The sequence below is a fragment of the Sorex fumeus genome, unplaced genomic scaffold (assembly GCF_029834395.1).
Source record: "Sorex fumeus unplaced genomic scaffold, SorFum_2.1 ptg000095l, whole genome shotgun sequence".
Lineage (NCBI taxonomy): Eukaryota > Metazoa > Chordata > Mammalia > Eulipotyphla > Soricidae > Sorex > Sorex fumeus.
The window spans coordinates 8,006,521-8,018,790 of record NW_026606152.1 but is presented as its reverse complement, the minus strand read 5'-3'; the positions used below and the strand labels follow the sequence as shown (position 1 = coordinate 8,018,790).

The following is a 12,270-nucleotide window of genomic DNA, read 5'->3' as shown; positions in this document are numbered from 1 at the left end:
AAACCCAGGCCTGCGACATGCAAGGCAGATGCCTTAGCCCCTACTATCACTCTGGTGTCTGTAGTCTGATTTTTAAAGAGTGAAATGGTTCCTGTTTGGACCTTTTTCATTACATTTCTTGCCTGTCTCAACCCATAACTTTAAAGCCGCAAAACTTCTTTAAAAGGTCTGTGTTCACTGTCTCCACGTTACACCTCCTGCTTCCTTTTTTCCTCTTTGAGGTTTCCTTCTGTATTGCCACCCAGAGACTGTCCTGTCTTGATGTCCACCTACCTCGGTGGCAGGCTTGGTGGCCAGTTCTCAGTCCCTGTGCATTCGGCAGTCAGTGCAGGGCTGCGTCCACTGGTCCTGTCTGGGCTTGCACTCTCAGGACCAGTCCCTGTGCTCTGTCTTCTCTAACCTGACTGCTTGCCTTGTCACATTCTTTTGATTTTTCCTGTTGACACTTGATGGTGAGAGCAGTCCAGTCTTCTCTGTTAATCTCACCTTGCTTCATAGTTTAAATGATGATTTTTGGAATTGCAGAGATAGTCAATGTGGTTAAGTGCTTGCCATGCATGTGACTGATCCTGGTTTGGTTCCTGGTTTGTATGGTTTCCCAAGGTGTGGGGAATGACCCCTTAGCACAGAGTCAGGAGTAGTAGCCCTGTACTGCTGGGCATGGCCTTTTACCCCCCGGAATTGTGATTTCTGTGCTGAAAAAATTCTAAACTTTTTCTTTTTGACCATAGTTTAGGTAGTTTAGTCGTGTTAGAATTCATGTGTCCTTGCTCCTCCATCTCCAGTTGTGCTCTTTTCCCAGCCCAGACTGCTGTGTGCTGGCCTCTGCCCACTGCCACTGGCCTTTCCGCCTGCATTCCTCAAAATAACTCCCAAACTAACTCCTTTGCAAAAGCTGTCCTTAGATGACCTTTCCCTACCAGGTGATGACAGCCCTGTCCTCCTCAGTACCTCAGTCATAAGCCTCGCATTATCTTCCTCTCGTATTTTGTGTTGCAGAATATCAAGTTGATTCTGAGTTAGTGGACCACCACTGTTGGCTCTGACTCTTATTTCCTGCTGGGACCACCTCTCTCTGCTCTCACCCTGGTTTCCTGCCAGGACCACCTCTCGCAGCACTCACCCTGCTTTCCTGCTGTGTCTGCCTCTCTTGGCACTCACCCTGGTTTCCTGCCAGGACCACCTCTCGCAGCACTCACCCTTCTTTCCTGTTGTGTCTGCCTCTCTTGGCGCTCACCCTGGTTTCCTGCCAGGACCACCTCTCGCAGCACTCACCCTGCTTTCCTGCTGTGTCTGCCTCTCTTGGCGCTCACCCTGGTTTCCTGCCAGGACCACCTCTCGCAGCACTCACCCTGCTTTCCTGCTGTGTCTGCCACTCTTGGCACTCACCCTGGTTTCCTGCCAGGACCACCTCTCGCAGCACTCACCCTGCTTTCCTGCTGTGTCTGCCTCTCTTGGTGCTCACTTTGGTTTCCTGCCAGGACCATCTCTCTTGGCGCTCACCCTGGTTTCCTGCCAGGTGACTATGGGAAGCAGGTTACAGACCTTCCCAGCTCATGACCCTTCCATGGCTCCGCATGTTCCTTAGCCCAAGTCCTTAGACGGTCAAGTCCTTGTAAGAAGTGGAGGAATGTTTGTTACTTGGCTGCTATTCTTTCCTCTCATGACTGTTACCATCTGCTGCTCTTTCCTCTCATGACTCCGCCTCAGTTTTTTCCACCCACAGACCCAGCTCCCTGCTTCCTGCTGTGTATACTGAAAGCTTCTCTTTTACCTAGAAAAGTTCTTTCCCTCCTCTAGTCTCTGTTCAATGTACTGTTTCAGTATTTACTGCTCCTTTCCCCCTCCCTTGAGATGATGTGCTCTGCTTTTTCTTTATTTTTTTTTTTTGCTTTTTGGGTCACACCGGTGATGTTTAGGGGTTACTCCTGGCTCTGCACTCAGGAATTACTCCTGGCGGTACTTGGGGGACCATATGGGATGCTGGGGATTGAATTTGGTTGGCCATATACAAAGCAAACGCCTTACCCACTGTACTATCTCTCCGCCCCAGAAATCAATTTTCTTTAAGCTCACAGAGACAGTGCCATCCGAAGTACCCAAGGCTCCTACTAGTTCCCCTTGTCCTGGTACCCCTGGGGCATTACTCCCAGTTAGAAGAAGCACTGTGCGGTGCCTTTCTGTGGCTCGCAGCCAGGCTTGGAATTACAAGTGCTGTACAGGTAGCATCACTTTGCTTAGTCTGGGCACTAGTCTTGATTTATTCCTAGGAATTTCTTCTGAACAACTCAGTTTCTTGAAGTCTGTTCTTCTCATGAACTCTAAAAGGAATCAGTTTTGAATCTTTGTTTTTGTTTTTTGGCCACACTTGGGTTGCTCCGGGCTGACCACATGCAAGGCAAGTGCCTTAACTCCTGTACTATCTCTCCAGTGCTGTGAGTTGGAATCTTATTTTTGTCTCCTCTGCGTTAACTCATGTCTGTTCATAATGAGTTCCTATTAATCTTTTTTCTTCAGATTTTATATCTTTTTAAAAAAAATTATTGAATCACTGTGAGATAGTTACAAGCTTTCATGTTTGGGTTACAGTCACAAAATGATCAAATACCTGTCCCTCCACCAGTGCACATTCCCTACCACCAATATCCCGGTATACCCCCCCTTTCCCATCCTCCCCCTGCCTCCATGGCAGACAATATTCCCCATACTCTCTACTTTTGGGCTTTAAGGTTTCAGACACTGAGAGGTTATCATTTTTGGTCCTATTAATCTTTTCTTTACTTGATTCCCCCATTTATCTTTGTCTTTCTCTTACTGTTAGTTTGGACTTTTCTTGCCCAGCAGTAGTATTATTGCTGTGAACTTCTAAGTGGTGTCTGCTTCCTTTATTTCCAGACTTCTGGAATGAATTTTGTTGGACCTGAAGTTGAGGCTTCAGTCTGACCTGTTCTTTTTTCTGGAAACCAAATCAGACAGCCAGAGTTGCTGAAGTGTGGTCGACTCTGCTTTCCTTTTCTGTCTCTGTTGCAAATTAGATCATTGATCTCTTCATCTGTGACACTGCTTTCATTCAAGGAATTTTTTTTTTTTTAATTTTGTCGAGAGGCTTTGAGGCAGCAAATAGCGGATTTACAGGAAGATTTTAAAAGAAAGGAAGCAAAATGGTCAAGTGCACATGGCCGTCTGAGAAGCCAGATAGAAGTGCTGGTCAGAGAGAACACAGAGCTCCGTGAGGAAATTAAAGTGATGGGAAGGTCACGGCTAGACGCTTGGAAGAGAGCCAGCGCTGCTGAGAGCAGCATGAAGGTAAGTGTATCATGTGAGGTTGCCACCAAAGCAATTGGGCATCGTGGTGGGGTGGGGGAGTGGTGGTGGCAGGTTTTGCCAGCAGAATGGAGGTGTTAAATGTTTGAGCAGCAAATTCATAAAGTAAAAGGGTAAGGTGGCTGTTGGGGAAATTACATTTTATGTCATTTATATTTTACCACAATTAAAATTCTTGTTGACCATTGCTATAATAAGCAATTTTCAGTTCTTTTTGTAATTATTGTAGCACTGTCCTGTAGCAGTGTCCTCCCGTTGTTCATCGATTTGCTCGAGTGGGCCCAGTAACCTCTCCATTGTGAGACTTTGTTGTTACTGTGTTTGGCATGTCAAATACATCACGGGTAGCTTGCCAGGCTTTGCCATGTGGGTGAGGTACTCTCGGTAGCTTGCCGGGCTCTCCGAGAGGGACGGAGGAATCAAACTTGGGTCGGCCAGGCCAGCTGTGTGCAAGGCAAATGCCCTACCGCTGTTTGTAATTATTATGAAGTAAAATTAGCCAGCAGTGAGCTAATAATTCCAACAAAAATTGACCAAGTGAAGCTGTTGCCTGTCCAGCTGTTACCCTTTCGAATAAATCTTTTATTCTGTCTTTCATTCACCTGCACTCTGATGGGCCAGACACCACTTTAGTTACAATAAAACAGACAAACTTCACTGTCCTCTTGGAATTTATATTCTAGTGTTGGAGGATTTTATAAATCAGATACATAAAATATATGATTTGTGATACATGGCTTGGACAGAGGAAAAAAAACAAAGAAGAAAAAGCTTCATCCCCAGTGTTGATTTTTAAAAAATTATTTTGGAGGCTGGAGATATACTACAGTGGTTAGGGTGCTTGCCTTGCATGCAGCTGATCCAAATGTAATCCCTGATACCATAAATGTTCCCCCAAACCCCAACAGGAGTGATCCCTGAGTGCAGAGCCAGGATTAAGCCCCGAACACTGTCAGGTGTGGCCCAAAATCCAATGCAATAAATTTGTTTATCAACTTTTTAAAGAAACTGGTTAATTTTGTAGAATGTCCTATATCCTGGATTTAAATGCTTTGAAGTTTGTGAGTTTTATAGATTATGACAGTGGTAAGTTGTAGACTTTGCCTACTAGAAGGCATTACTGAAGAACAATGGGATAAAATTGGAGAGAGGAGAGGAGGCAGGGCAGGAAGCAGAAACTGAGGCATTGTAATATCATCCCTGGCACGGAAGGGTTTGCCAGGGGTGGCGTACAGAGGTGAGACTCAGCTGGTTTTGGGGTATGTGGGGAGGACAGAGTGATTTGGTTGGAAGTGGTGTGGGGAGGGAGTAAGGGAGATACTTGTCCTCACTCTAAGAAGGACAGTGGTGAGCTGTTGGGGTTGGACTCGATGTTTAGAGCCAGACTGAGAGAAAAGTGCTGGGGTGAGCTGAGGGACTTGCTGTTGTTCACCAGCTCCTTTATCTTCTGTTGTCTGTTATGTTCTCATTTGAAATGAATATATGCCCAAAAGGAGTCTGTGTGTAAAAGAACAAACTTAGATATAGTCTTTGTAAGCAGAGTTCTGTTAGTTTCATTTATTGCACTAATATGGAGACAAGCAGTAATTTTATATTTAAAATTATTTCAATATAGAATTCATCAGTTCGATTTCAAAACAACCATAGTTCTTCAGAAAACCAGGCAGAAAAATTCAAGAAAAAGTATTTGCCAACACAAGGTAAGAAGTAGTGTATTTTTTGTAATTTTTATAAAATATTTAAAAAATATAAATAGAATTCACATCCAGCTTAAGAAATGAAACATTGAAGGGGCTGGAGGATTAATACACAAGTTAAGGCTCTTGCCTTGCTGGTGACTGACCTTAGTTCCTTCCCCTGAAGTCTGCTCCTTAGCGGGCCCCGAATAGTTTATTTTATATTGCGTGTTATAAATTCACCAAAAATGATCAAAAAATGTTTCCTAGAAGAAAGTGTGTGAAAATTGTACCTCACCATGGAGCCATGAAGCCCTTGTATAGGAGATTATTAACATTTTTCATATTGTTAGGTTAAGCCTTGTGTATTTGTATTTTGTTAATCAGATTGGTTGCCTTCTGCTTTACATCCCATCCAGTGTGGTATGCTACTCCTTGTTTATCAGTGATGTAGAGTTTGTGGCCGTGCACTCCAGGAGGACCAAATTTTTTTTTTTTTTTTGCTTTTTTGGGTCACACCTGGCAATGCACAGGGGTTACTCTTGGCTTTGCTCTCAGGAATTACTCCTGGCGGTGCTCAGGGGAACATATGGGATGCTGGGAATCGAACCCGGGTCAGCTGTGTGCAAGGCAAATGCCCTACCTGCAGTGCTATCACTCTAGCCCAGTACCAAAATTTTTAACGGGTGATACAGCTAGCGTTAAATTTTTAACTGGATGGTGACTTTGGGTGTCCTGGAAGACTCAACCTGGCATGGGGTCCAGAAGCATCTCTGCAACTTATTGATCTCTAGTGAGATTTATTTATGAGTCTCTGGAACATGGCCCATTAATGAGCCTATTTAGCTACAGAGGCAATTCATGGGGTAACTGCTGAGGCTTCTGGAAGAACAGTGAAATCCCTAACTCTATGAGAGCCTGGAGATTTCAGTCACAAAGCCAGTATACCTGAATTTTCAGCAGATTAATATCTCGGTGAGGTCTGTCCCAAGACCGTGGTATTTGACCAGGGGCATGATGGCTATTTCAGGTTGTGGGAGCATGCATCTGCCTTGAAGTTCTGCTTGGGTAGGCACCAGTCAAACCTGTCCCCTTGTGATTTACCCTGGCCTAGACATTCAGACTTGCATTCAGACTTGTGTGGGTTTGAGATTAATTGTGGCTTTTGATCTCTTTCAAGATTTATTTATGGGTCTCTGAAGTGAGACCAGTAGATGAGTTTACATTATGGTGCCAGAGCTGGTTCATGAGGGTGACTGTTGTTGCTTCCAGGAGTATTGAGAAGTCGGGGAGATAGCCCATTCCAGCCCCTGGGAAAGCCTGGAGATTTCAGTCACAAACATCCTGCATACCCGAATTTTTAGCAGATTAACTTGGTGTGGTCTATCCTGAGATGGAGTCTGGCCAGGGACATGGCAGTGATATCGAATTGTGGGAGCAAGTGGCTGCTGGGTACTCTGCTTGGGTAGGCACCAGGCTAACCTGCCCCCTCTCATCTACCCTAGTCTATTCAGCTAACCCGCCCCCCTCTGATCTACCCTGGTCTGTTTAGCCTTGCATGGGTTCAAGATTAACGTGGTTTTTTTTCATCTTTTTCGAGATTTAATTATGGGTCTCTGGAGCAAGGCTGATGAAATAAACTTGTATAGCTGAGCTGGGGGTGGTTTATGGGTGTGGCTCCCATATCCCTGACTTTTGGATATTTAATTTCTCAGAAAACTTGGTCCTAAGTTGTTGGAGTCTAGCAAGAGGCAAAGCGGTGATTTTGAGATGCCCTCACTCTTGTGTCCAGGTTGACCTGCCAGTGGTTCCTAGTGGCGGCAGAAGTAGCCATGACCCTGGCAGAGACCAGGACCGAAACCAGGGCAGCAGGGGTGCTGCCGTTTGCAGTGCCTGAGCACTCTGGGTGGGCTGTGGCCACCAGTCTGGCAGAACTGGCTCAGTGGGCACACACCTCTTTTCTTGATCTCTAGACATTTGGCATTCAGGGAGGCCCTCCTCCACAATATGCTGCAGGTGGCATTGGTGGTGAGAAAGCAGTAGTGTCTGGGACACCCTGCTGGTGGAAACCTGGGCACACCCTCAAATCTTGGACCCGTGGCAGTGCCATGTTGGACCCAAAAAGCCCCACTCACTCACACTAATCTGCTGCCGCGGTGGCTGGCTATCCATAGCACTGAGAGCTGTAGCTCCAATAGCTCCACCAGTTTTGGAACCTGCACCATGCACATGCATTCCACTCTGGCCATTGCTTGGCCACTGGAGCCTACTTGGTTCCACTTAAAGCCACTCTTTTTTCTTTTATAATATAGGTTTACTGCTATTTATTCAGCCATCGATTAAGCTGATTTAATTGGGCATGAACTCCACATTACTTTTTCTTTTTTTATTCAAAATGTTAATTTAATTTTATTATTTTATTATTGGGCTGGAGCAATAGCACAGTGGGTAAGGTGTTTGGCTTGCATGCAGCTGACCTGTGTTCAATTCCTCCGTCCCTCTCGTAGAACCTGGCAAGCTACTGAGAGTATCCTGCCTGCACGGCAGAACCTGGCAATTCCCTGTGGCATATTCAATATGCCCAAAACAGTAAACAAGTCTCACAATGGAGACGTTACTGGTGCCCGCTTGAGCAAATCGATGAACACCGGAAGGACAATGCAATGCTACAGTGCTATTTTATTATTATTTCCCCCCACTCCTTTGTTTTTTTTTTTTTTTTGATTCACCGTGAGATAGTTACAAAGCTTTCATGTTTGAACTTCAGTCATACAATTATCAAACACCGTCCCTTCATCAGTGCACATTTTCCACTACCAAAATTCCCAGTATTCCCTCCCACCCCCACCTTTCCGGGTTCCAACCCTTCCCTTGCCTGTGTGGCAGACAATTTCCCCCATACTCTCTCTCTACTTTGGTTACATTCGATATTTGGCACCAGTCTCACCACCACTCAAACTTGCTGAAAAGGCAATGCTAGATGATTTATTTTGTATTGCTCGTTATGGGTAGAGTATAATGTCCAGGAAATTCTGTGTTATTCTCTTCCAGGAGCTTTAGTTTATAGTCTCTGGATCTTGGCCGTTGATGAGATTACATGGCGCTAGGGGCAGTTTGTGGGTGTGACTGCCAAGCTCCTGGAAAACTGGGGACCTGGGGAGAGGAGGTCCAGTCCTGATCCAAGCAGGTCGGAGATCTCAGTCATGGGCTCCCACCTACCTCTGCGCTATAGGCCTGTGTCTTTTGATTTCTTTAGAGATTTATGGGTCTTTGAAATAAAGCCAATAAATGAGTTTATATAGCCGAGCTGGAGGTGGTTTTTGAGTGTGGCTCCCACATACCTAATTTTTGGCCATTTAATTTCTTGATAAACTTGGTCCTGAGTTGTTGGGGTTTGGACAAAGGCACAGCAGCAATTTTGGGATATCTGTAAGTCTGAAGGCACCATCAGGCTGCTGATGCACTCGCCCCACAGGTACAGGTTGACATGCCAGCGGCACCATAACCCCTTAAAGCCACTCTTTTTGAGAAAAAAATATTTAAAGCACAGTTGTTCACGCAGAAATTTTATGACCTCCTTGACCCCCTGTTTAGTGTGCTGAGAGCTGCTGCTGTGCCAACACCATCTCTTCTCCTCCAGTTCAGTTGTAGGTCTTATGATCCAAAATATTTAGACCACAGTTTTTAGGTTTTAATTACTCAGTTATTTCATTAAGAAAACTATGCAGAATTTCTTAAATGTTTCCTTTTTTTGGTTCCCTAATATCTAGTAACTGTTTCTGTTTTAATATGTACCTCCCAAGTCCTGGTCTTCTACCTAAAATACTTGCAGCTCCATTTTTTATGTTACCTCTTCATCCAGATATTTAACTCTCAGAAAAGAGGTCAGGTATTTTTCCATCTTTGTTGCTTAGGACCTAAGTACTTGAATGCATATTTGAACTTACATAGCTAAGAACTCCTATGAGTTAGTAAAGAATAATTTTGACCTTCTTAACTAATGCTTAATGGACAAGAGCTCATGAAGGGAATGAATTAACGAAATGTTGGACTATAATAATATTAAAAAATTTTAAGTTAATAGTAAAACTAATTCTGATAATTCTGTTCTAACAGGCAATCCATCTCGAAGATCCAAATCTGTGCCTTCAAGTGATGTAGGCAGTTCGAATAAGGGACAAGTAAGTCTCTTTGTATTTTTATATATTCAAACACAGATTATTAGGCTTGAAATTGATTAGCTGATTTTAGTAGCTAGCCCATTGATAAGTTAATATTGTAAGCGTCATTCTATATAACATAGACCCATCATACATGTCAATTACTCTTGTAAATAAATGGAAGACTTAGCTCCTTAGAATGCTGTCTTTTATCTATTTTTTATTTATTTATTTTTTATTAGAGAGACAACATGAGGTACAGTTGTAGACTTACAAATTTTTGTGCTTGGGTTTCAATTATACAGTGATCAAATACCCATCCCTCCACCGGTGCCCATTTCCCACCACCATGGATCCCAGTATCCCTCCCACCCCCCCCACCTCCCCCATCCCACCCTGCCTCTGTGGCAGGGCATTCCCTTTTGTTCTCTCTCTCTCTTATTGGGTGTTGTGGTTTGCAAAAGAGGCAATGGGTGACAATCATGTTTGGTCTATAGTCTACTTTCAGCATGCTTCTCCCATCCTGGGAGGATCCTCCCAACACCCTATATTTGGTGCTCCCTTCTCTATCTGAGCTCCCCTTTCCCCCAGCATGTGTGGTTGGCCTCCAAACCATGGAGCAAAATTCCTGGTACTAATCTTGGCCATTCTTGGGTGTTAGTCTCCTATTTTGTTACTTTATGTTCCCCAGATGAATGTAATCTTTCTATGTCTATCCCTTTCTTTCTGAGTCATTTTGCTTACCATGATACTTTCTGTGTAGTACCACTAGTATGTAAATTTCATGACTTCATCTTTTCTAACAAGAATGCTGTCTTTTAATACATACAAAATTCTCTTGACTTTCCAGATATCCTCACCGAAGGAGCCACCTGAGATAGTGAACTTCACAGACTGCAAATATAAAGAGGATGATGCAAAAGAAGAAAATGAAGAAATTCAAGAAGTCAGTCATCCTGATGGAAAGGTTATAATATTTTGAAAAAAGAATGAATGCTGTAAAAAAATTAACATGGGTTAAAATTGAGTTAAAACATTGAGATGATTCAAATAATTGACGTTTTAGACTGTCCATGAGCCTTATGAACCTTAAATTGGGGCCAGGAAGATAGCTCAGAGGGCTGGAGAGCTTGCTTTGCTTGAGGGAGCCCACCAGATATGTTAAAAAAGATCTACCTGCAGAATAATTCATGAAGTTTTTTGGGACTTAACGTTAGAAGCAGGGTCATTTTTTTTTTTTGTTTTGGCTTTTTGGGTCACACCCAGCGATGCTCAGGGTTATGCCTGGCTCTGCGCTTAGGAATTACTCCTGGCGGTGCTTGGGGGACCATACGGGATGCCGGGGATCGAACCCGGGTCGGCCGTGTGCAAGGCAAGCACCCTATCTCCATCCCCTGTAATTGCTTTTTTTAAAAAAATTCTGTTTTTATAAGGTTGTTCACAATAATTCATTAAATTTAATATTCAAACACCAATCGTACCACCATTGCACCTATCTTCCACATTTCAAATATTTCCACCAACCCTAAATCCCAAACCATGCCTCACAAAGCAGAACCAAAACAATTTTGCACTGCGTGTTTAAAGATATGATTAGCTTCAATGTCATGGAGGGTTTTGCCAACTTTGTCTCCAATGTACCTTATGGATTCTGGTCTTATGTTGAGGTCTTTAATCCATTTTGATCTTACTTTTCTACATGGTGTTAGGCAGAGATCTGAGCCCATTTTTTTGCATGTAGCTGTCCAGTTTTGCCAGCACAATTTGTTAAAGAAACTTTCCTTGCTCCACTTTACATTACTTGCTCTCTTGTCAAATATTAGATGATCATATGTTTGGGGAGAGGTGTCAGTATATTCAACCCTGTTCCATTGGTCTGCAGCTCTGCCTTTGTTCCAGTACCATGCTGTTTTAATTATTACTGCTTTGTAGTAGAGTTTGAAGTTAGGGAGGTTGATTCCTTTCATTTACTTTTTCCCAAGAATTTCTTTAGCTATTCGTGGGGTCTTATTGTTCCATATGAATTTCAGGAGTGTTTGCTTCATTTCTTTGAAGAATGTCATGGGTATAGTTATGGGGATTGCATTGAATTTGTACAATGCTTTGGGAAGTATTGCCATTTTGATAATGTTAATTCTCCCGATCTATGAGCAGGGAATATCTTTCCATTTTCTCGTGTCCTCTTTTATTTCCTGAAGTAGCATTTTGTATTTTTCTTTGTACAGTTCCTTTACTTCCTTAGTTAAGCTGATTCCTAGGTACTTGATTTTGTGGGGCACACTTGTGAATGGGATTGTTTTTTTCATGTCACTTTCTTTTCTCTCACTATTTGCATACAGGAAGGCCATGGACTTTTGGGTATTGATTTTATAGCCTACAACTTTACTGTACAAGTCTATTGTTTCTAGGAGTTTCTTGGTAGAGGTTTTAGGGTTCTCTAAGTATTGTATCATATCATCTGCGAACAGTGAGAGCTTGATTTCTTTCTTTCTTACCTGAATGCCCCTTAATATCTTTTTCTTGCCTAACCACTATTGCAAGTACTTCCAGTACTATATAGAACAGTAGTGGAGAGAGTGGTTATCCTTGTCTTGTCCCTGATCTTAGAGGGAAGGCTCTTAGTTTTTCCTCATTGAGGATGATGCTTGCTGTAGGCTTTTGGTAGATGGCTTTAACTATATTGAAGAAAGTCCCCTCTTAACCATTTTGGCAAGGGTTTTTATCATAAACGGGTGCTGGATCTTGTCAAATGCTTTCTCTGCATCTATTGATATGATCATATGGTTTTTATCTTTTGTTGATATGATGGATTATGTTGATTGATTTCCGTAAACCATCCTTGCATCCCCGGAATCAATCCCACTTGGTCATGGTGTATGATCTTTTGGATGAGTTGCTGGATTATATTTGCTAATACTTTGTTGAGGATCTTTGCGTCTGCTCTCATCAGGGATATTGGCCTGTAATTTTCTTTCTTTGTGGTATCTCTGTCTGCTTTTGGTATCAGGGTGATATTTGCTTCATAGAAACTGTTCGGAATTATTTTTGATATTTCAATTTCATGGAAAAGCTTAAAGAGTATTGGCAGTAAGTCCTCTTTAAAGATTTGG

The 12,270-nt window shown here is 43.0% G+C and overlaps 1 protein-coding gene across 1 annotated transcript in view; it reads left to right on the top strand.

The window, feature by feature from the left end:
* The window catches only part of CENPJ (centromere protein J), a 58,882-nt gene that overhangs the window by 29,958 nt on the left and 16,654 nt on the right, over nt 1-12,270 (top strand). Inside the window, exons 10-13 of the mRNA XM_056132801.1 lie at nt 3,106-3,306; nt 4,940-5,024; nt 9,117-9,181; nt 10,011-10,127. Coding sequence (XP_055988776.1) covers nt 3,106-3,306; nt 4,940-5,024; nt 9,117-9,181; nt 10,011-10,127 — 468 coding nt within the window. The remainder of the gene's footprint in view (nt 1-3,105; nt 3,307-4,939; nt 5,025-9,116; nt 9,182-10,010; nt 10,128-12,270) is intronic.